The sequence below is a fragment of the Scatophagus argus genome, chromosome 6, assembly GCF_020382885.2.
Source record: "Scatophagus argus isolate fScaArg1 chromosome 6, fScaArg1.pri, whole genome shotgun sequence".
Classification (NCBI taxonomy): Eukaryota; Metazoa; Chordata; class Actinopteri; family Scatophagidae; genus Scatophagus; species Scatophagus argus.
Window position 1 is genome coordinate 26,442,893 of NC_058498.1, and position 26,067 is coordinate 26,468,959.

The 26,067-nt window shown below is 41.2% G+C and overlaps 1 protein-coding gene across 12 annotated transcripts in view; it reads right to left on the reverse strand.

Moving 5' to 3' along the window:
* nfic (nuclear factor I/C) overlaps positions 1-19,809 on the reverse strand; it is a 79,828-nt gene extending 60,019 nt beyond the window's left edge. For 5 of the 12 annotated variants that reach the window (XM_046390806.1, XM_046390805.1, XM_046390808.1 and 2 more), the window contains exon 1: positions 19,617-19,808. In XM_046390806.1, the coding sequence (XP_046246762.1) occupies positions 19,617-19,697 (81 nt within the window). In that variant the 5' untranslated portion in view covers positions 19,698-19,808. Of the gene's footprint in view, positions 1-10,727; positions 10,875-11,011; positions 12,617-15,431; positions 15,898-19,616 lie in introns of those variants that run through there. The other 7 variants (XM_046390809.1, XM_046390811.1, XM_046390813.1 and 4 more) reach the window with 6 other exon arrangements.
* Between the last annotated feature and the right edge of the window lie 6,258 nt (positions 19,810-26,067).

The window sequence follows — 26,067 nt, forward strand, 5'->3', positions numbered from 1 at the left end:
CAAAAAATGCCCTTAAAATACATACAATTATACTTGAAAGGCCTCGTTTTAGCACTGGTTAATCACATTACTTATAGCATTAACCTCTCACTATAGAATGGGCAGTTCCCAAATGTCTGGACATCTGCTATTGTCAATCCAATCTTCATATCTGGTGACCCACTTCCTATATGTAGTTTTAGGCCAATCAACATTCTCCTGACAGTATCCAAGGTTGCTCAGAAATGGGCAGCTGAGCAGATAATACTCCATCTCAAAAACAGCTCTGCATCTCTCCACCACAAGCAATTAGGCTTTAGAGTCAAACAATTGACAGAGGTGACTAACCATCCCCTTTTAGAAAACTAAAATCCTTACTTTGGGTCTTGTTCTAGGTGCTGCATGTCTTTAGACACTGGCAATATTAAAGTTCTCCTCATAAAGCTATCAAAAGTTAATTTCTCTGATGCTACAATGAAATGGATGCAATCACACTAAACTAACTGGTCTCTATCAGTTTACATCAATAATGATCAATCCATGTTGTTGCAATTACCTACTGGATCTACTTTTGGTCCACTCATATTCAGTCTTTATATTAACAACCCTTCATCTGTTTTTCCTGTAAGGTACACAGACACTATTTGACCATGACAGAATCAAACCAGATGTGGCAACAAAGCTCGCCAGGTCAATAGCTCAGGTCACAACATGACTGAAAAAGTGCCACGAAATATCTCTAAAACAGTCAGCATATATTCTTCTGCAATAAACCCACTAGTGACCCTCACATACTTGTCATAAGTGAAAAATTTGAGGTTTGTGTGAACTCAAATATCTTGGGGTGTTAACTGAACCTCTAACCTTTCCTTTTCACATGAAAAAATGTTTTTCTAATTAGAACATGTCTACAAGGGCTGCCAAGATATTTCTATATGCTATGATATTCATGCCTCTTATTTACTGTTTGACAAGCTGGTCCCAGGTCAACTGTGTCACACTGAAATCACTTGGATCACTATCACTATCACTAAGCACTGATAACATTAAATATTTAAAATACATAAATTCACATATAGACAGATTTTAACACATAGATCTTCTAGCAACAAATTTATTGTTAAAAGGCCTGCTTGCAATCTCCAATCCAGTTCATCCAAAGGTGTTCAATGGGACTGAAGTCAGGGCTCTGCGCAGGAAAGTCAAGTTCATACAAAACTCATCTAACTATGTCTATATGGACCTTGCTTTGTGCCCATCAGACTGCCAAACAAAGAAGTGTGATTCATCACTCCACAGGACACGGTTTTCACTGCTCCAAAATCCAGTGGTTATACCCATCCATCTGACACTTGGCACTGTACTTGGTGATATGAGACTGGCATGCAGCTGCTTGGCCAAGGAAACCCATTCCATGAAGCTCATGCCTTACAGTTTTTCTGCTGCTATTAATGTCAGTGGAAGTTTAGAACTCTTCCACCAGGGAATCAGCAGAACGTTGGCAACTTTTACACCCATGCACCTAAGCATTCTGTGACTCCACTCTGTGACTTTACACAGTCTTCTGCTTCATGGCTGAGTTGCTGTTGTTCCTTTACTCTTCCACTTTCCAACAATACCACTTACAGTTGACCTTAGAATATCTAGCAGGAATGAAATTCCACAAATTGACTTATTGCAAAGGTGGCATCCTATCACAGTATTATGCCTGAATTAACTGAGCTCTTCAGATCAACTCATTCAATCTGCATGGCTAGGTGCTTGGTTTTATACTTGTGACAATGGTTCTTCTCGAAACACCTGAATTCAATAATAAGTAGATATGTCCCAACACTTTTGTCCATATAGTGTATCAGCACTATACCCTTGCTTTTTATGTGTTCTGCTTATTTGCAACGTCATTCTATCTGAACATATGCCACGACTCATTTATCTTTAAACTGCTGTTAAACTGTTTCATTTTGACATATTTTAGGAAGCAGTTTAACATCTTGGTCAAGGGACTACAGATAAAAAATATGTGATATGTTTACTTTTTTTATTTTCCAAAATATAATATAAAACATCTATGTGGACTGTGCAAGTAATCTTTACTCAAAGTAATTTACCAATCACACTGTTTTGACTTAAAGAGACAAATACAAAAACAAAATTTGACCACCTTTTCAGCACCACAACTGACCACAAAGGGCAACTGTGCTATTAACATGAAGACAACCTAAAAGTGCAAAAAAAGACACCACCACCAAAAAAGCATTAAATGGAGTCCCATTTGAGCCCCATGGTCAGGATGAGCGAAGGAGCAAGAGATACAACAACTTTCTGCTACAGCCTTAGATGCCCACCTTCAGGCTAAAGTGTACTGTCCCTAATTCTCTCCAGAAATCATTAAGAGTCTATATCCTTCAAGATTATTACTACTCTCAAAAATCCGCTAATTTTAGGCTACCCCTGGTTAAAGTTGCATAACCCACACACTGTTCAGCCAGTAGAGTTATTAGCTCGAGCTTTTTCTGTCTTTCTTCTTGTCTTCATTCAGTCCAATCATCAGAGGTCTCTCCAGTCTCTCTCAGTATGGATGTTGTTGTTCCCACCACAACTGTGCACTGATTCTCTAATCACAAGCTCTGGATTACCAGCAACAGCAAGGACCTCCTCAACCAAAAAAGAGGGCATTTAAGGATGGAGACCAGGAGGAACTGAAACAAGGTCTGGCTAAAGGAAGTGAAAGAGAAATACAGAAGAAAGTGGAGCAGAAACTGCAGGAGTTGGACATGATGACAGCTCAGGCTCCACTTACAAAGCTGCTGGCACTGACAGAGTGTCCCCATGACCAGTCATCCTTTACCTGCTCCACCAGTCCCTCAACACCATCCAGCCCCTGCTGCTGAGAGACGAACCAACAGTGATGGGAATGGACTCACACCACAAGAGACCTCAGTTTGTCAGGTTGAGTGACTGCACCTCTGGGACTATAGTCAGCAGCATAGAAGCACCACAGGGGAGTGCTCTCCCTGTCCTGTTCACCCCTTACACCTCGGACTTCAAATACAACTTGGAGTGATGTCACATGCAGAAGTTCTCGGATGACACTGCAATAGTGGGGTGCATCAGAGATGAACAGGAGGAGCCGCATAAGAACCCAGTGAAGAACTTTGTGGCGTAATGCAGGTCTAGCCACTTCTACATCAACACCTTCAAATCCAAGGAGATGGTGGTGGACTTCTAAAGGCCCAGGCCCCACCCAAAGCCAGTAGCCATTGACGGGGACTGTATGGAGAAAACAAGCATTCCACAGAGGCTGTAGCTTGTTATATAGCTTGTTGTGCTTGGTGCTAGCTGTTAGCCACTCATAGCACTCGTATTTGCAATCTTTGAAATGGCGCACAAAACCTTTACTGGCCTTTGTTAGTGAATCCACTAACAAACGAACTTTGGTAATTGGCTGCTCTGTAGTCAGAAACGCGAAGTTAGCAACACCAGTAACCACAGTCAAATGCATTCCTGGGGCCAGAGCGGGCGACGTTGAATCTTATCTAAAACTGCAGGCAAAGGATAAGCGTAAATATAGTAAAATAGTAATAAATGTCGGCGGTAATGACACCCAACTGCACCAGTCGGAGGTCACTAAAATTAATGTTGAATCGGTGTGTACTTTTGCAAAAGCTATGTCAGACTCCATAGTTTTCTCTGGACCCCTACCCAATCTAACCAGTGATGACATGTATAACCGCATGTCATCATTCAGTTGCTGGCTCTCGAGGTGGTATCCAGCAAATAATGTGGGCTTTGTAGATAATTGGCAGACCTTTAGGGGAAGACCTGGTCTCATTAAGAGAGACAGCATTCATCCCTCTTTGGATGGAGCAGCTCTCATATCTAGAAATCTGACTCAGTTTCTTATTAAACCAAAACCCTGACAACCCATAGTTGAGACCAGGAGGCACAGTTGCAGTCCTGCACGCCTCTCTGCACTTCCACTAGAACAGTTACCCACCCAATATCCCATAGAGACTGTGTCTGTCCCCCGACCACTTAAATTAATTAAATCACATACAAAAAGAGGAGTTATACATAAAAATCTAATAAAGATCAACACCAATACCTCCATAGCTACAACAAATAGGAGAATTAAATGTGGACTGTTAAATGTTAGATCTCTCTCATCTAAAGCTGTACTACTAAATGAGTTAATATTGGACTATAATATAGATTTATTTTGTTTAAGCGAAACCTGGCTTCGGTTAGCAGAATATGTCAGCTTAAATGAATCCACTCCCCACAGTCATATTAACAGCCACATTCCTCGAGACACCAGCCGAGGAGGTGGAGTTGTAGCAATTTTTGACCCAAACCTATCATTCAATCCAAAGCCCAAAGTCAACTACCATTCATTCAAAAGCCTTATTCTTAGTCTCTCACACCCTACCTGGAAAAAAGTGCAATCAATTTTTATTGTTGTAGTGTACTGCACTCCTGGCCCATACTCTGAATTTCTACTAGAATTCTCCTATCGAGTGTCGTCCTTAAAAATAATAAAGTAATTATTATGGGCGATTTCAAAATCCACGTGGGCGATGGTAATAATAGCCTTTGCGCAGCATTGATCTCTCTATTAGATTCAATCAGCTTCTGTCAGTGTGTACATAAACCCACTCACTGTTTCAATCACACTCTTGACCTTGTTCTGACATATGGCATTGATGTAGAACATTTAATAGTCTTTGAACAAAATCCTCTTCTATCTGACCATTGTTTAATAACTTTTTTGTTTGTACTATTTGACTTCATACCACCAAGAAAAAACTCCTACACTATACCTGTCTGATAGTGCTGTGGCTAAATTTAAAGGAGCAGTTCTATTGTCATTTACTTCAGTATCGTGTCCCAATACTAGTGAACACTACAACAATCGCTCTCAAATTGATCATTTTGTGGACAGTGTTGCAAGCTCTTTAAGGACGATGATAGACTCTGTTGCCCCGCTAAAAAAGAAACGCATAAAGCAAAAGAGACTTGCACCCTGGTATAATACAGAGGTTCGCAAATTAAAGCAAAATGCACAAAAACTTGAAAGGAAATGGCATTCCTCCAAACTCACTCAATCTGGCAAGACAGTCTTAGATTATATAGGAAGGCCCTACGGACTGCCAGAGCAGCCTATTACTCGAAATTAATTGAGGATAACAAGCATAATCCCAGGTTTCTCTTCAGCACTGTAGCCAGGCTGACAGAGAGCCATAGTGCTATCGAGCCTTGTATCTCTGTGACCCTCCGCAGCAATGACTTTATAACCTTATTTAACGACAAGATTTTAAACATCAGAAAAAAATTCAACCCATACTGATCTCAGCTGGTACTGATCTACCATCAAACACTGGTGCCTTAGAAACAACAGTAGAAACAGATAATCATCTTGACTGCTTTTCTCCTATTGACCCTCATCAGCTATTCACTTATATTCTTCCAAGCCAACAACATGTCTCTTAGACCCCATCCCCACTAACCTACTCAAACAAGCTTTACCTTTACTTAGCACCTGTCTATTAGACATGATCAATCTGTCCCTAATAACAGTCCTTTAAAGTAGTTCTAGCCAAACCTCTCCGTAAAAAACACACACTTGACCCAGAGGTTTTAAGTAACTACAGACCAATATCTAACCTTCCATTTCTTTCTAAGATCCTTGAAAGAACAGTCGCCAATCAGCTATGTGACATTTTTCCAAATAATAACTTGTTTGAGAATTTTTAATCTGGCTTTAGAGCTCATCATAGCACAGAAACGGCATTGGTCAAAGTCACAAATGATCTCCTACTTTCATCAGACAACGGACTTATCTCTGTCCTTGTAACGTTAGACCTTAGTGCTGCATTTGACGCCATTGACCACTCTATCTTGTTACACAGATTGGAACACCAAATTGGCATCAAAGGAACTGCATTAAGCTGGTTTCAGTGTTATTTATCAGATCGATCTCAATTTGGTCATGTTAATGATACATCGTCCACACTCACAAAGCTTAGTGACGGAATTCCCCAAGGTTCTGTCCTTGGGCCAATATTATTCACCCTTTATATGCTCCCCATCTGTGATATTATTAGGAAACACTCCATACATTTTCATTGTTATGCAGATGACACACAATTGCACTTGTCAATGAAACCAAATCTAAATTCAGACAAAACTGAAGTTATTGTTCTGGGCCCTGAACACCTTAGAAACAAATTATCCAGTGATATTGCAAAGCCAGATGGCTTAGCCGTTGCCTCAAGCGCCACTGTGAGGAATTTAGTTATCTTTGACCAGGACATGTCCTTTAACCCACACATATCGAATATTTCAAAGACTGCATTCTTTCACCTCCGCAGTATTGCAAAAATTAGGCACATTCTGAGTCTGAAAGATGCAGAAAGATTAGTCCATGCATTTATTACCTCCAGGGTGGATTACCTCCTTCTATCAGGCTGCCCCAATAAATCCATAAAGACTCTCCAGCTAATCCAGAACGCTGCAGCAAGATTACTCACAAGAACCAGCATGAAAGATCATATTTCTCCCATATTGGCTTCTCTCCATTGGCTGCCTGTAAAATTCTGGATAGATTTTAAAATTCTCCTCCTCACATATAAAGCCCTGAACGGTCAGGCACCATCCTAATTTAAAGAGTTGATAGTTCCCTATCATCCCACCAGAGGTTTCCGTTCCCAAAATGCAGGGCTACTTGTGGTTCCTAGAGTCTTCAAAAGTAGATTGGGAACCAGGGTCTTTAGTTATCAAGCTCCTCTACTATGGAACCATCTTCCGGACTGAAACCGGATTGACTATTGAACCATCTTCCGGTTTCAGTCCAGGAGACGGACACCCTCTCTAATTGAATTGAATTGAACTGAAGTTGCAGTTTACATTCACATCTGTCCAGACTTAAATACGTAATGAACATAAGACTAGGCAATATCGCAAAAAAATATAATCACATTATTTTTTCATATTGATCAATATTAAAATTTATCATAATATATAATGTAATTCTCTGAACAATTTCCTGATAACAACTAAAGCCCAAAGAAACCAGAGGGTTCATTAGTTAAACTAGAATAGCAATAACAATGGCAGAATAGCTGGCATCAAATGATGCATATTTTGCAGATCATTTATTTAAAATATGGATGGGGGGCGGCACTGTCGCCTCATAGCAAGAGGATTCCAGGTTAGAATCCTGGTCTGCCTAGCCAAGTTGCAATCACATGTTGGCTGAGCAGGTTTACCACCTAGCTTTAATGCCTAGGACTCCCAGCCAGTTAATCAGAACTGAAGAAGCCTTTTGGATGAGAGATGAAACGTCTTCACTTTTAACTGAAGTCCAGTTGCTCCAACTTAAGCTCTTCTATGCAAGATGACCTGGATTACTGAGATTCTACACAGACATAATGAGTGGATCTTAAACAACAACACAGTGTCTACTTCTCAACAACACAGTGTCTACTGTGGACTCCTTTAAGTTCCTGGGAACTACAATCGCCCGGGATCTCAAGTGGAAGTCCCACGTAGACCTAATCAGAAAAAAGGCCCAGCAGAGGTTGTATTTTCTGCGACAGCTGAAAAAGTTCAACCTGCCTCAGGAGCTGCTGACCATCTTCTACACCTCCATCGTCCAGTCTGTTCTCTGCACTTCCATCACTGTCTGGTTTGGATCGGCCACCAAACAGGACAGAAACAGACTGCAACGGACAATCAGGTCTGCAGAAAAAATCATCGGGGCCGACCTGCCCTCCATCCAGGACTTATACCAGTCCAGGGTCAAAAAACGGGCAGGAAGCATCACTGCAGACCCCTCACACCCTGCACACAAACTGTTTGATCTGCTTCCCTCTGGTAGGCGTTACAGAGCTCTGTATGCCAAGACCACCAGACACAAAAACAGTTTCTTCCCCCAGGCTGTCTCCCTGATCTCCCCATAAACCACCTGCCATTGTGTGAACCATCACACTGTTTGCACTACCTCATTCCACTGGTTGCACTACATGTATATATATATATATATATATATATATTTTTTCTTCTTGTAAATATTTTATTCTTCTTTTTATTATTATTATTGCTTTTTTGTATTTTGTATGGTGCACAGGACAGAGAAAAATCCGGAGTCAAATTCCTTGTATGGTCACACATACTTGGCAAATAAAGCTGATTCTGATTCTGATTAAACAAGCTATTATTATGAGCTATTATTAAACAAAAAGTTTAACTCTGTTTTTTTCTGGGGTTTCCTTTATCCTGTCAAATTTATAACTCCAGCTTTTAGTTTTGCTGAGTAAATGTTGGAGAATTATTGCAAGTAATGTAATCAGTATTTTCTTCATTCATGATGTATTGACAGAGGCCAAAGACATCACATTTCTGCAAGTTTGTTTTGTCTTGTGCAGCAGTTGTTCATGATAAACTGACCATACTGTCCACCTTTTGGTGCACTTAAGCACAATGACAACTGTTGTTGACCATTTCATTATCTCCTGTAATGTCCCAACAGACTGGTTGGCTCAGTTGCAGAGAAGGACACAAGCACACCAAGGCAACAAAAGGTCCACAATCCAGATACAGATCAAAAATCCAAAAACACAATCCAAAAAAGGACAACAGTACAGGCAGGGACTAGGCAACAATCAAAATCCAAATAAGACACGCAGGGTTCAAACTCAAAGACAGCCAAGGGGGCTCACTTTCACAGGTTTAATTCTGGAGAAAGGTAGAATGGACTTGCATATTGCTGGATACTCCACCAATAACAACTTATGGGACCACTGGGATGGATTCTGGGAAACTAGACACTGCAGAATGGCCTTCAGATCCTGTCTCCTTGGCAGAGGGGAGCTTGGGCAAAGGCACAAAATGCACCATTCTGGAGAAACGGTCTACCATAGTCTGAATTACAATGTTACCTTCTAAAGGAGGCAACCCTGTAACAAAGTCCAGTAGGCTAGTAGGGGTCTCAGCAGACTGACTGGAGACTGGTGAGAGTTCTTGCTGCAGGGACAAACAGGACAAGCAGCCACAAAACCCTCTACATCCTTCCTGATGGAGGGCCACCAGAATCGACGCTTAATTAAAAACAGTGCCTGCCTTACCCCAGCATGACAGCCGAGCTTGGAAGCACTGCAGGACTGCAGGACTTGGGAGTAGAGTGCAATTGGCACAAAAAGCGGACCAGAGGACACTCACTGGGAGCCTCAATCCCAGTGATCGCCTGACATACCTCCTCCTCAGTGTTCCAGGAAACCACTCCAACGACACATTCAGGAGGCAAGATGGCTGCAGTGCCATCGTCAGCATCAAATTGGTGGGCCCAGGCATCAGCCCTGATATTTCTGGATCCAGGAGGATAAGAGAGGCAGAAATTGAACCTGGTAAAGAATAGAGTCCACCTAGCTTCTCTAGAATTGAGCTTTTTTGATATACTTTTGATATACTTCAGGTTCTTATGGTCAGTCCACACCAAGAATGGTTTCTCTGCTCCCTCAAGCCAGTGCTTCCACTCTTCTAAAGCCAGTTTAACTGCTAGCAGCCCACGGTTACCTACATCATAGTTCTGGTCTGCTGGGGAGAGTTTCTTAGTTAAGAAAGAGATTTGGGTCCAGCATCTCGAGGATGGGAGACATGGCAAACTTGTGACGCAGTCACCGGAAGGCCTCCTCAGTGGAGGAGTACCACTCAAACTTGAACCCTGGATAGGAGATGCTAGGGTGCTGTAATTCCCGATAAATCTCCTGTAAAAGTTAGCAAAACCCAACAACCTTTGCAGCTGTTTACGGCCTGAGGAGACTAGCCAGTCCAATACAGCGCTGAGCTTCTCTGGGTCCATTCTGATTCGACTTGGAGAGATGATGTCTCCCAGAAAAGAGACAGTGCACTGGTGAAATTCACACTTTTCAGCCTTAATAAAAAGCTGACTCAGCTGGAGCAGCCTGTGGAGGACCTGCCTGACATGATAAATGTGTTATTCGAGAGACTTAAAAAAAATCAGAATGTCGTCCAAATAGAGCACATCATGCACCAAAGCCTGAAAGACTGCAGGTGCATTAGTAAGTCCAAAGGGCATAACCAGGTATTCATATTGTCCACTTGGGATGTTAAAGGCAGTCTTCCACTCATCCCCTTCCCTCATTCGAACCAAATGGTAAGCATTATGCAGGCCAAGTTTAGTAAAGATAGTGGCATCTTGGAGAAGTTCAAAAGCAGAGGAGATGAGTGGAAGAGAGTACTTGTTCTTTACAATGATTTAGGCCTCAATAATTAATGCAGGAACGGAGATTCTTGTCCTTCTTCTCCACAAAAAAGAATCCCACTCCTGCTGGAGAAGATGATGGACTTCCACTCTGGAGCAGACAAGGGGTAGAGATGACTTTTGGAGGGGACAGTGCCTGGGAGGAGATTGATGACACAGTCATAGGGATGATGAGGTGGCAGAGAAGTGGCTCGGGCTTTATTGAAGACCTCCTTCAAATCTAGGTACTCTGAGGGAACCATGGACAAATCCGCAAACTCCCAATGATCTTTTTCAGGCTTGGAAGAAATGGAAGAAGGGGCAGACATGAAGCATGGTAGGCTGGACTCCACCCCATAACTTTACCAGTGCCCCAGTCAAGCAGATGGTTATGCTTATATAACCATGGGTAACCTGGTATTGCAGTGAATTGAGTATCAAGTAGTAGAATCAATGACATGAAAAGTAATAGTCTCTGAATGTTTACCTGACATGTGTAGAGTTATGGTTAGGTGAGTCACACGGCAGAGCGGGCGGCCGTCTAGGGGTCCAGGTAGGGGCCGGAGCTGGAGCTGAAGCTGCTCCACAAGGGATCTATCCATTAAATTGTCATCTGACCCAGCGTAAATGAGCACTAGGAGTTTGAGAGCCTAGAGTCGGAGTGACCAGCAGGACAAGGGTGAGTGAACAGGAAGGCTCACCAGTGAGCCTCCAGTTACTGGTGAGCCCTGCCTTTTGCTGGACACTTGGCAAGGAAGTGTCCCAGCTCACCATAGTAAATGCACCGCCCCTCCCGGAGACAGCGTTGGTCTTCAGGGGAATGGCGGGTCCATCCCACCTGCATGGGTTCCTCATGGCTGCTTGGTTGCGAATATCTTGCCTCTGGAGAATTGGCCAATGTGGCTGCTGGGGGAGAAGCATAGCTGTGCAGCCACTGGTGAGATGCAAAAGGTGCTGCTCCCCCTCTGTGTTTCTTGCGTTCCTATAGCCTGTTATCAACCTTAATAGTAAGGGCCACCAAATCCTTGAAGCTTGTGGGTAAATCAAGAGGGGCTAGATAGTCCTATATTTTCTCTGACAGGCAATTTAAGAATGTGTCAGAAAGAGACTGAGAATTCCATTCACTCTCAGCTGCCAAGGGTCTGAACATGATGGCATAATCAGAAACCTGATTACTTCCCTGCCTGAGAGTAAGCAATCCCCTTGCTGCCTCCCATGCAGAAGGTGCTAACCCCAAAAACCCTCATCAAGGACTTAGTGAACTTCCCCACTGACAAACAGATATCAGAGCATTTCTCCCATTCAGCTGTTGCCCAAAACCTGCTGCTGTCCACTCTCTGTGTGTGAGCATAACCCCATCCCCACTGCAAAACAGGTGACAGGCAACAAATAAGAGAGCTCAGGCACAGAGGCTGACTGGCTGTTGTCATGTCTATTTCTACTGTGATAGGCAGTTAGATCCATGACATATCAATGAATGTAGATTGTGAGTGCCTTCAAAATCGATCTCCATCTAAAATCATCAGATTGCCCATCCCTAATTTTGATAATAAAGAAAATATGCTAAGAAGCTACAAATACTAAAATATGGATTATTTTTGAACATTGTTTTTATTGAACTTTTATACAGTTTTATATTAAAAAGTTAATAATAATAATCAGAAGAAGAAGAAGAAGAAAAACAAAATCAATTCAATTATACAGGGTACCTTCCAAGTTCTGCTGAAAAGTATGACTTTCACTTACAGTAGCAATGTGCACTACTGCACTATGTTTGGTTTGGTCAGAGGATTAATTCTGTGTAACTCGTATTGTAACCATCTATAATTCACATAAATCCTATATTCTGACCAATTTATCATTTCGCTTAAGAGTGGCCCATTAGGTAATAACACTACCCCAGAGAGCCATAGCAAATGTAGAAAGATCCATGACATTTTATGTTATCATGCATCTTGTATAGCTCCCAAAATCCACAACGCCTAAACGCAAATGCAAAAAAAAGAAAAGAAAAAACAGAGAAGATCAATAGACAAATAAATAGATACATTATTATCATTATTTTTACTATTATTAACGGAGCAGTACAGACTTACCCAACTATACTTTAAGAAATTCAATCCAGGCTTGCCATGTTTTAAGAAATCTCTGTGGACTATTTCTCACATTGTACATGATCTTCTCTGGCACACATTGGTTAATTTCATCCACCTCTTGTGAATGGCTTCGAGTGTCCTCGGCAATCCATTGAGACAAGATACATTTTTTTTTGCAGTTTGGGTTATTGCTAGCCCCAAAAAAAGAGATAAAATATGAAATGTAGTGAAGATTAAAGTAATCTCCCCAAAACTCTCTTAAGTGTAGCTTCTATGGCTTCCAACCTAACTGGGATGCGCTTATCATATGTCATATGTAAAAAATTTCCAATCTAAGTATTACATCTGGTGCAATTGGAGATCTAGCTCTTGAAATGGTTAATCTTTTCAGTACTATAAAACAATCTATGAATAGTAATAAAAGTTTATATCTAACACTAAAATAGTCTTTCTGTGCTCCCCTAAGTTTTTGGGACCACTGATCATTGTCAAACTGCATTCTGAGGTCATCAGAATCAGAATCAGAATCAGAATCAGCTTTATTTGCCAAGTATGTGTGACCATACAAGGAATTTGACTCCGGATTTTTCTCTGTCCTGTGCACCATACAAAATACAAAAAAGCAATAATAATAATAAAAAGAAGAATAAATATTTACAAGAAGAAAAAAATATATATATATATATATATGCTCCCATTTTCCTCTGACCAAATTAGGCTTAGCTTTGCTATGTGTCATTAAGAGGCAGTCAAAGAAGCATGTTTACAATCGATTCCTTGGGTTAATAGAGACTCCAATGGAGAAAGTTTTGGTCTCTCAACTACTTGTGATTGTATAGAGTGTCACTGTTATGGATAAGTGTGGGGCAGGTATTTGGCAGGAGTCTTTCAATTGTTCAAATGACATCAATGTGTCACCATCATACAGATCATCAATCTTAATTATATTTTTCACATTTTAAAGGCCTGCTCTTTCTTAACAAATTCTAAAACGGAGTTCGACATTATACGTGTGAGTGGAGACAAAGAAGTCTTATATTCAACGTAACAATAAAGTTTGCCTCAAATTTTAATTGGGTTAAGCCTGATTGGGTTAATAGGGGTTCAACAGAGGGATTCACCTCCACACCAGTAAAATATTGGTTTAAACTGAGCAGCCCACTAGTATAACTATCATTGAGTCCTAATGCTCTTCTCTTTATTGACAAACACAAAATTAATCCTGTTTCTCTTTATAAGTTCCCCACTATTTTATTGTATTTATTTGAGGTGTTCAAGGACTTTAAACATTATACATGATTGAACACCTTTTGCCATTTAGTGAGACAATTAGAGGGTGACTCTGTTAAACTTCCTGTTTATGAAATTACGTGGAAGAGGCGCCTCAGGTTGTTTAGAGACACTTTTCATTTTTTTATAAAGCCAGTCAGATCTTTATGTACAAGTAGGAGGGGATACACCTTACTCTCTACTGAGAGCAGGGAAATAGGGCCATAGGAGATTTGCCTTGCAAATTAGCATGATAAGAGTCTCCTGAATTGCTAGGAACATCATCTTGTTGTAAACAAGATGCTGATATACACAGCAAAATTCTCATTATTCATTTTCCAGTGCTACGCAAAGTGTTAAAATATACAGTTGAAATGATGTTAAAAGTTGATTTAACTCAATTGTATAAGATGGTTGGTGTCATAGGTCAGTATTTGAGAACCAGGCCTCTCCTAACATATCCTTATGGATTTCTATCTCTTGTGTTACACAGAGTTCATTTAACCATGGATAGGTTGAGCATGGGGGCTCTGCAGCACTCAGAACACCTTCTGTATCCATCTACCGAGCATCAGTGATATCAGTGAGGTCACCTCAGACAGAGTGTTCACTTTCTCCTGTCTGGCAAAAGACACAGATGTATCTGCTGCTGTACCACCAGGGCAGCTGTGGTTCCAGTAGTGGAGCAATTCGGGGCATCCACTAATTGGAAGGCTGATTGTTAAATCCTTTGCCTGCAGTATGCATTTCAAAGTGTCCTTGGGCAAGATACTGAACCTCAAATTGGTCCTGCTGGCCCTTTGATCTGTGTGTGAGTGTACCTATGACAGGTTTTCCCTCCTGATGAGTAGGTGGCACATGGCATTTATTGCAACTTCCTAAATCTTTTTAAAGTCGCTGGAGAGGAGAAGGATGGGACCTGTCTATATGTATCTGACCTCTAAAAGATAGTTTTCCCTCATCACTGTCTCCAAGTGCTTGTCCATGGAGGGTTGTTGTGTGTCTGTATACTAAAGAATATTCATTCGTTTTCTATACCACTTATCCGCCAGGGTCACGGGGGGACTGGAGCCTATCCCAGCTGACTACGGGCGAGAGGTGGGGTACACCCTGGACTGGTCGTCAGGCTGACTTGAACTCAATTAAATTGAATTGAACTGAACTGGTTGATGAGACTACAAAAGTGCTATGTAAATACAGTTCATTTACCTTCACACTATGGGGCAGTTTTTTAATCAGACTGAGACTCCTGAACTCATCCTTCATACTCCACGATGAAAAGTTTTACTTTGTGACCTATTTAATCATCCAAATAGAATTTTGTTTGTGTTATTAGCATATGTAATTTCTTTGTACAACTTTGTGTTATATAATGAAAAATAAACTGAATCTTAACTGTTGAAAAACTCTGCACTTTGCACACATCAAAGGCTTCCGGTCAAATTCCCCACACAAAAGGTCAAGACGTGCACGCATGCAGTCTTTCAAACACTGCATTCAGCATGTTCAAGCTAATAAACGTGTTAATTCTACTCCCTGTTAGGGATGGGCAATATGTTATCGTTTACGATTTATCGTCAAAAACATTCCTAGTCCCTGTTTAACAGGCCTGGTGCAGTCGATGTGATTCAGTGAGAATGTGATTCCGCCACTTCACTCTGTTCTCATGATATTAATCTATGATTCATATCTCGTTCTACTCTTTGTAGCACAAGAGCAACTACCCAGGAATTCTTTTGATTGTTAAACAACAAATTTTTTTATTAAATAGTTTTTTTTATACACATCATCAAATCAACTCATTGTTATTATAATTAGTTACCTACATGATAGCTTTGTAGGGTATCTAGTCTAGCAGTGTAACAAGGGTTATAATAAGGCTCAGGTAACCACAGTTCAGTTACCTGAGAGGGGGAGAGAAGAAAAAATCGTTTTGATGAGAAGGAGTTGAATCAGACCACGCCTTACATTAATGTAAACATCCCTTGGCTTAAAACTTAAATTCCATAGCACTGTCATTTATTTATTAATATTTCTACACGTTCCTCTTCACTGATTCAGTTAAGCATTGGTATAGAAAATGCTGTATTACCTGGGCTATGAAACGGTTTTGTTGTTGTTACTGTTTTGGGGTTTTTTTTGTTTTTTAAGAATCCAGAAATAAAGACCTCGGTCACCTCAGACGACTCAGCCTTGTTAATTCAAGAAATGATGATGTGCCATAAAAGTTGAGGCTCCGGGAAAATGCCTCACTAGAAGAGAAACACAGGGAAAGTTCAGAATAATCATCCTTAGAATCCTTAGAATATGCTAGGAGGTGTAAAGGAGCAGAGGGACTGTTTCATTCAGAAAGGGAAGCAGATGGGGAGGTACTGAAATGACGTTATGAATTCAGCCCATCCCAAACTATATGCTTAAAGCCGCAGCAGCTGCTATCTCACTAAACTGACTTTGTATCAAACTCTGTTGTGCATCTAATACAATTTTGAAAAGCATATTGGATTCAGACTGTAAACAGTGCACAGACGGTCGCTTATTACACAGTGCAGTAACCCAAAGTAAGTGCTGCTATGGCCTGTTCTGTTCAACTATGAAACATAACACCTATAAACACAGAAGGTCTTTATCAAGTAGGTTATGACTTAATGTGTTTTTCAAAAAGAAAATCCATTTTCTGAATACATCCTCAAAACAAAGCAGCACTTCATTTTCACTTTAAGATTATTCCTACAGTCTTGGGTAGTTCATACAGTCAAGATGAAAGTGACATATTTTGTCATTGGAGGGAACTCACTCCAACAAAATTTGTGCTCTGCATTTAACCCACCCAAGTGACGTGCACACACACACAGCAAACCCGGGGCAGTGGGCGACCGTGTGCAGCGCCCGGGGAGCAGTGGGGGTTAGATACCTTGCTCAAGGGTACCTCAGCCATGGACACCGGTACGGGGAATCGAACCAGCGATCCACCGGGTCCGACACCCTAACCGCTGATCCACGACTCAAGAGTTATGATGTGCATCTAAGCACATTTACTAAAGTACTGCATTTAAATACAGGTCTGAGGTACTTCTACCTTACTTGGGTATTTCCATCCATCCATTTTCTATACTGCTTATCCGTCAGGGTCGCGGGGGAGCTGGAGCCTATCTCAGCTGACTGCGGGCGAAAGGCGGGGTACACCCTGGACTGGTCGCCAGTCAATCACCCAGTCAACACACAAAGACAAACAACCACACACTCTCAACTAGGGACAATGTAGAGTAGTCAATTAACCTAATGTGCATGTTTTTGGTATTGTGGGAGGAAGCCGGAGTACCCGGAGAAAACCCACGCAGGCACAGGGATTCAAACCTGGAACCCTCTTGCTGTGAGGCAACAGTGTAATGTAATGTAATTTGTAAATTTATACTAACACTCAGAAATCAGTGGGAAATACTGTACTTTTTTCTGGGCAACATTATTTTGATCGTAATACTTAAGTTGGTCTACTTACCAAATTAAGATTTTACGTGTAAAAATATGAGCTAACGTAATATGATGCATTGTTATAAATTAAACTACTCAACAGTATGCTATGTAAAATATGCCTTACTTAAGATTATCTTTACCTTGACCAAGCAAAACAATAAAATAATACTAATAATAGTAAAAATCTAATATTATTGTAACCATAACACTCTTTTTTATACACTGAATGTTTTTTTTTTCCCTGTAGCTACATTTTGCTAATAATTCTTATGGACTTTTACCTAAGTCAATGTAAAATGAATACTTCCTTCTCCACAGTTTTGTTTTGATATTGGATCGTTCAATTATAGTTACACCATTACCCTAAATGCTGTTTAGTTCCTCACAGTGCAACCAGTAAAAAGTACATAACTTACATGTATGTTAAGGTGAATGAATCCACAGAAAGATTAGAAAGATTACAAAAGTTGGGGTAATAATAATAATAAATAATAATAACTTTCTTTATATAGCACCTTTTAAGAACCAGATTCTTAAAAATGAAACTTCCAATCAAAAGAATAATAAATGAAAATTGGATGTGGTTGTACAAAAGAAAGAAGAAACAAATGTAACAATGTATTTTATGGATAAACCCAATAAACAGAGGCTACTTGGGTGATAATTTGTATTTTCACATCATTATATGAAGTGAATCACATTTTATTATTAAATAAATGAAAGGATTATTATTACTAAGGCATCTACATGTGAACATTTTTTTTAATATTGTGGCTGGCGGACATAGACATGCTTTTGCTTTATATACAGTTGGGCAGTTTGATCAAGATATGATGTTGCTGTCTTTCAAAGGATAAGGAGGATAAATGCTATATTTACTTTTTATATATCACAAAGGCACATACCTATGCAGTTTTTCAACAGAACCAGATAGAAAATATTTAATATGTAAAGCAGTGGGGGGAAAAAGTTTGACCATGTACTTATAAAGTGTTGTTACAAATGATTAATATTACATTTTTCAAAAAAATTAGACATCATTTCACTTTAATGTATATTTTTATCATCATGATCAGTCTTTTAAATTACTAGCCTACTCCTGCTGTCAATATATAATAAAGCCTATTTTATTTTTTTGTTTTAAAATCTGCCTTTTAGGATGAACCTCAATAAAAACAAACAAACAAATGAACACTGTTACTTTTCAAAGAAGTCTATCTATTCTGCCTTGTGGGCATTACAACCTGTGCCAGCCTGGGTTCAAAAAGAGTCTATTTTCATATTTGAACTATGCCACGTATCATCTAATAGAGCTGATGATGATGGCGACACAACAAGTCAGGTCTTTCGTACTCCCCGGCTTGAGTTCGCATCTTTCTCCGAGTCCTTCCAACGGGACTGCTTCAGGTCGAGCTTAAAAGGACTGCCTCCACCAGCAGCAGCTCTGCGTTTATCCCAGTGACTCTCCGCCCCGGCTGTATCCCGGGACAGAGAGCCCTCTGTCGGCCCGTCATACTAACTCAGCCCGCTGGCTCTCAATGCGGCCATTTTTTGCTGACTAACAAACGCGCGCGCGCGCGCGCGCACACACACACACACGCACACTGAGAGAAGGGAGCTGCTTGATACGAACTTCAACTTGGCCTTCCGCCGTTCCACGTGACAAATGGCAAGGGGGCAGATGGGCCTACCCATGCACACTCTTCGTCAGAAGCCTCAAACTAAATAATTTTCACCAACGACTGTACGCGGTGACATATACACAAAAGACATGTTGTCCGTTGCGCCGCAAGGTCGTCAGAAGCCACATTTGTCAGTGGGAAAGCCTGTATAACGCCAAAACGCCCCCTTTCCCTGCACTAGGACGACGCAAATCCAAACTTCATGCAAAACTCCGAGAGTTTTGAGTTCATTCGTATCATGTCAGACATACTTACCGTCTCATGTGAGACATAAAATCTTCTCCTGTTTGATACTCTTTTGACAAATTCGGCGTATATATAATACCCCAAAAGATCTTTTTGTCAACAAAATGTCAAGTTTTTTTATCCCTTCACTTTGCTGGCTTCCGCCTTGTACAGTGTGTGTGACGGATGACGCCAATTGGAAAAACAGGCGAAAACGATCTTAAAAGTTTAGATATTGTTAAGGTGTGTGGCGTTTTGATTGTGGTGTGCTTGCCGAATCCAAGGGTGGATCCTGATAATTCCACATTGTTTTCAAGAGATGTTGTGTCAGGAGCGTGTGTTTGTATGCGTGAGCAGTGTATTTTATTTGCCAGATTTTTAAATGAAAATTAGCGACTGGTTCTCTACGAAGAAAACGTCACGTAACGGACAGCGGTGTAATGTTCAGACGTTTCTATCAACTAAAAGACTTAGACACATAAATCAAATAGGTTTCGCGGATTCCGTTTCACTTTAAGATGCGTAGCTGATGTCAGTCTTTACACTCCTCGCATTGCGTCTCTTTTTTGAAAAGCATACCGATATGAAGGGGTACTCTGCTACATTATTGTACCGGAATAGGCTTAGTCCTACCATTTCGAAGCCGAGTCGCCACCCGGGGATGTTAAAGCCGATCTTAACGCCTGCCCATCTTACGCTGTCAGTCGTTATCATTCCATATTCATTTCTATAATCGTACGTGTGCCAGGTGGAGTAAATCCGTGGTGCTCGAGACCAGAAACGTCCCGCGTCAAGCTTCTGAATCAGAGCCCCCCCCCCCCCCCCGCCCGCACGGTAGGCTGCGGCAGAACAGAATGCTACATCTACTTCTACCTCTCGTTTAAGCTTTCTGTCTGACCCTGTTTCTTTCTGTTTGGGTCTATCTTTCTATTCCCTTCTAGTCCGTTCTCTTAGCATCCACTCATTTATTTTTCACTTTTCATTTTTCAACAGTCTCATTCACTGTCCACTCTTGCCTGAGACATATCCTCCCTCTTTATAGTTCTACACGAAGTTCTACACTTAAATTATATGACTACAACTGAGCACTTTATTAAAAGTACCCAAAAGTCGTACTTAAATAAAAATATTGAGCTAAAATGTTTGGTAAAAGTGAAAATGGCCCACATGAATAGTAGTTGAGTAAAAGTTCTACAGTATATTAAATGTAAGTATATGTAAGTATCAAAGTAATTTCAATGTTCTTATGCCTATCAAAATTACAAAAAAGTTGATCATATATATGTGTGTGTGTGTGTGTGTGCGCGTGTATACATATGCCTCCAAAATGTAGTGAAGTGAAAGTATAAAGTCACAGTTTTTCTCAAGTAAAGTACAAGTACCTCAAAACTGTGTTTAAGCAAAATACATATGAGTAAATGTACTAAGTTACATTCACTGCAACTGAGTAAACTCCAGTTGCTTACGTAGGCCACAAGGCCCATTTCAAAGCTGCAAGAAAAAGCTATTAAGCACAGCCCAAGTGAGAAATTTTCTCAAACTAAGGTTATGAGAGGTTAGAAAGAGATTGTGAAATGTTGAAAGATGGCACACCATACACAAAAATGGTACTATTCTTGTCTGGAAACTTTAAGGTGCAAGGACATCATAAGAACCGGTGTCCATGTCATTAATCCATTACAGAAATTATGCAAAAATCAACCTACTTGATTATCTGATGGAGAAGCTCCTCAATCTTAGCTTTATTGTGGAGTGGAGAGTAAGAGTAAGAGTTTTACATTACTAGGAATTTGCCTTAGTGATTGGTGCATACATAAATCATAAAAACGAGGAACATATAATAATAGCATAAAATAAAATAAGATAAAATAGAATAAAGTAAAACAAAATAAAGTAAAGTAAAGATGGTTCTGTGAGGTAGTACAAGAATGAGGTAGTACAGAGTGGAAGTAGTGCAAGCAAGTGAAGTAACAGTTCAAATGGTCAGCAGGTGCATCATGACAGTAGCATAGAACAGTGACTGCATTAAAGTAACTAAAGTGCAGAGCAGTATGTTAATCAGTTAGTGTTTAACAGTCCAACAGCAGAGGGGATGAAGCTGTGCTTGTGGTGTGAAGTTCTGGTCCGAATGGATCCTAACCTCCTGCCTGAAGGGTGTGGCTCAAAGAGTCCATAGCCAGGGTGAGAAGGGTCAGCCGTGATCCGACCTGCACGCCTCAGAGTCCTGGAGATATAAAGGTCTTGGAGAGATGGAAGGCTGCAGCCGATCACCTTCCCAGCGCACCACACAGTGATGGAGGAGTTGAGGATGGACTCAATGATGGCTGTGTAGAACTGAACCATCATCTTGGCTGGCACGTTGAGTTTCCTCAGCTGCCGCAGGAAGAACATCCTCTGCTGGGCCCTTTTGATGAGGGAGCTGATGGTCAACTCCCACTTGAGCTCCTGGGTGATGGTGGTACCCAGGAAACGGAAGGAGTCCACCATGGAGATGGAGGTGTCTGTCAGGGTGAGGGGGAGCGATGGAGCTGGCCCTTTCCAAAAGTCTATGATCTTCTCCACTGTCTCCTGGACGTTCAGCTCCAGGCTCCATCAAAGCAGTAGTAGAACTCATTCAGACTGTTGGCTAGTCGCAGGTCGTCATTGGAGTGGGGGCTTTAGCCTTGTAGTTGGTGACCTCAGAGCTCAGTGTTGCCTGATGCTGGTGGCCGAAAAATGGATGTCAAAAGTGATGTGCAAGAAAGCGGAATTGGGCAGGAGTTTTATAAACCCCGGCTGTCTCTCTTGTCCATCTTGTTCTCCAATATCTGCTCCCTGGACAATAAACTGGACTTCATCCGACTCCAGCAGACTGCATGGTGTGAGTTTAGAGACTAGAGACATGGCTAAGAGACAGAGTTGCGGATGCTGCCATTCAGCTAGATGAACTCACCTTGTTTAACAGCTGAAATGCAGCTCTGTACAATAAGGCCCGTGGTGGTGACTTATGTCTTTACATCAACATGGAAAGGCACAACGCTGTGCAGACTATTCTATTTACTACAGGAATTCACCAATGTCTTCATAGTGTACACTGGGATGTACATTCCCGCCAGCACTAATGCAAAGGAGGCACTATGTGAATTCTATGGGACTATCAGTGAACTGCAGAATGTGCACCCCGACAGACTGTTTATTGTTGCTAGAGATTTCAGCCATGCAAATCTGAAATCAGTGTTCCCTTAAATTACATCAGCATATGGACTTTGCGACTTTGCGACAGTCTCTGCCATAAATGTGTGTGTGTCAATGGGTGAATGTGGTGTGTGTTGCAAAGTGCTTTGAGTGGTCAGTAAAAAGGTCAGTGGTCAGTAAAAAGTGCTATATAAAGGAAATCCATTTACCATTTACCAAATTTAGAAAGAATGGCAATTCATGGGTTGAAAATGGCTCAATACACTAATCATCTGAGTTCCACTTTGTACTCTCTCCCTTGGGAGACAAGGAAAGCATATTTGTAGGGACAAATCATTTCCTACTCTGCTTATTCAAGTAAATGTTTAATATTAAGATACAGTATTTTGCAACAGAATCGCACACACGTTCTGTATCCTTTGTGCCTGTGCTGTGCATGTCAGAGTGCATGTACAGCAGCAAGTAAACTGTATTGCACATGCAACTATCCATGTGTTGCTGTGCGAAGCTGAGTGCCATTTTAAGGTATAGTGACACAACGTGATAAAAGTATGTTTTCAAATAGAACCATGATCTCATCTTAACAAAAACATTATTGACTGACTTTTGTAGATGGATATAGGGGAATTCTTTGAACAAAGCAGAGACAGGAGAGATGAGGATGAAGGAAGTAAAATCTGGCTGTATTTAGTGATAAACAACCTAGCTTAGCAAACGTAGCATTACTTGCAAGATTTACGGTGTGTTTAAGTTAGCTTGAGGTGGTATTTAGCTTGTGAGAGGGTTTGTCACGAATTTGGAGTGATGCCATAAATCTAACGTTAGTCTAGACTACACTGAAGATACGTGATAAGGGAGCTGTTAAAAATAATATTCCAGGCTAATTTCTTGCAAGTTAGTAGGCTTCTTTGAGATAAGCTGCGCCTCGCCTGGAAAGCAGAGGAAAGGAGGTGGCAGCAACAGGCAGTGGAGACAAATATGCTCTGGTCAACTCAGATAGTTTCCAGCAGCTTTCATTCTGTACAGGAAGTCGCAGAAGCACTCACATCCTGTTAGATCTGATTCTTATTTATTAAAATTAGATCCATAAATCAGTTTGTACGCAGTCCCTAGAATACTAAAGGGCGATCTGTGACATTGAAGTTCATGTTCAAACTCCATTTTACACAAATTTATGTAAATCAAAATCATATTAGACTGCTGTGTGTAAATCAGCTGAGCAGATCCCATTCTCAAATTACATAAATCATCAAAAAACTAGTCTAAATATTTGACATTAATGAAAACTGTTATTGTGTATTTCTTTCTTCTTCTCTGCATCCTCGCACCCCACATGCCACAAGTTTATCTGTTTGCAAACACTTTTACAACATTTAAGCAGTCCAGTGTTAATACAGGCCTGTGAGTACAACTATGATGTATTGTATGTAGATTACAATATGAATATATCTATTCTCTCTACTATCATTATCATTATCTACATTGCGATACTTCTGGTATTATTACTGCTGCTATGCATCTCTGCTTGTGTGCTCCTTCTCTCACACCCCACCCCCTCTCCCTCTCTCCCTTGCTCTCTCTCTCCTGCTTTCTCTCTCTCTCTCTCTCTCTCTCTCTCTCTCTCTCTCTCTCTCTCCTCCTGCTCTCCCTCTCTCCCTTGCTCTCTCTCTCTCTCTTTCAACCCAACCGGTCAAGGCAGATGGCTGCCCATCTTGAGCCAGGGTCTGCTCCGAGGTTTCTGCCTTCTTTTTCCTCGCCTCTGTCGCCAAGTGCTTGCTCAAGGGGAAGGTTGGGCTCTCTGTATTACAATTTAATTAAAGAGTTTGGTCTAGACCTGCTCTAATTGGAAAGTGAGCCACCCAACTGTTAACAGAATAATCATTCAAAATTATTCAAATAAAATTGAAATCTCTCCAGTGCAACAAAAAAGGAAAAGCATATGTCAGACATCATAATGTTGCACTGACTTCTTAACCAATCAGCTCTTGGAAAGCAACTGCAGCTGCCTCGCTCAAAAACTGCAGCTGCATCAATATTGCAAAATTATCATTGCATGCATGTGCATGACGTTAGAGCCAACCAGGATCAAGTTGAACAAAAATCTAACCAGCATGCATTGTGCGCCGATTGCCAGTGATCAAATCTGTGCAGATCTGGCATGTTTCAAATAGGATAATTCTCTTTTAGCCTGACATGATGGTCCTACGTCTTTTTCAAACACAACTTCAACAGAGTTCTTGGCTATCCTTAACATCTTGAGCTAACTATCCTGGTCTGCTCACTGTCTTTCACACAGCTGCAATGATGTCTCCTTTGTATTCCTCCCATGCATTAATCCCATATATGCACATAGTGACCATATGAACCATATGACTGACCATATGAATGAGACCATATGAATTAGCCACATAAAATACAAATAAAACAGAAACACAAAAATAGGTCTTACAGTTTAATGCTCAAAAAATGAAGTCATTTTAGACACTCAAACTCCTGGGGAATACATTTTTTTTAGTTTCAGAATAAATACAGTACACTGTTCATTCTATGCAAACCCCCAATACCAAGTGGTATTTACTCAGTTTTAGTGCATTACTTAAACAGTATAAGTACGGTATATGAAGAGCGTATGAGACAGTATGAGACAGACATCGGGTGTACTCATTTTTGTAAGTTTAACTAACTTAAACTATCAAGTTTTACCTCAGGCCACAGTGCTGCTCTGTTGTGAGAGAGTCTGTGCTTGTCCGTTGGAGGTTACAGAGAAAGTTGTGCCATTTTCTAGTTTTCACAGAGCAATTTAAGGTCCTAGCATTTTGCGTGCTCCTTGGACAATACATTTTCTGCCTGCATTCTTCTGTTTTTAGCAGAAGAATGCAGCTGCTTAAAGACTGACACCCTTGTCCCCGTCCCAAAGTGTTCCACAGTGACAGGCCTGAATGACTATCAACCCATAGCCTTGACCCCGGTAGTCATGAAGTGCTTCGAGAGGCTGGTCATGGCCCACATCAAAAACTCCATTGATGTCACTGTGGACCTCCACCAGTATGCCTACAGGAAAAACCGTTCCACGGATGACGCCATCTCATCAGTGGTCCACACAGCCCTCACCCACCTGTAGAGCAGAAACTCCTACGTCTGCCTGCTCTTCCTGGACTTCTCCTCTGCTTTTAACACCATCATCCCCCAGACCCTGGTACAGAAACTCTCCACCCTTGGTCTGAGTCACACACTGTGGACCTCTGCATCAATGTGAAGAAGACCAGAAGATGGTGGTGGACAGGGACAGGGACAGGCGCCCTACCCCCTAGCTGTGGAAGTGGTCTCCAGCTGCAGTCCCACTCCCACCTAAGTCCTCTACACAGCACAACGCAGGGGGAGGGCCCTCCGCATCATGAAGGACTCCACCCATCCTGCACACAGACTTTTCCAACCCCTTCCCACAGGCAGGCCACTGAGGAACATCCGGAGCAAGACTACCAGGCTCAGAAACAGCTACTTCCCTGAAACTGTCAGACTGCTGAACTCCAGCCATGCCCTGCAGATCCCCCGACACACAGATCTGCACTACAAACACTTTATCCATATCCAAGTGCAGTATCACAAGTGCAATATTACGGACTACTTTCTTGGACTTGCACATACTTGCGCATGCATATTTATGCTGCACATGCTAAACTGGCTTCTTTATTTAAATGTTTAGTTTTTTATATTTTTTATTTTATGTATTTATATTTTTAATACAACTAGAGTTTTAAGTGTATTTGAAGTTTTGACTGTACTACTTTTAAGTAGACTCCACAATTGTTTTCTATTGTTATTAAACCATAGGGGCATCAGCAGTTAGGGTATCGGACCCGTAACCGGTGGGTCGCTGGTTCGATTCCCCGTACCAGTGTCCATGGCTGAG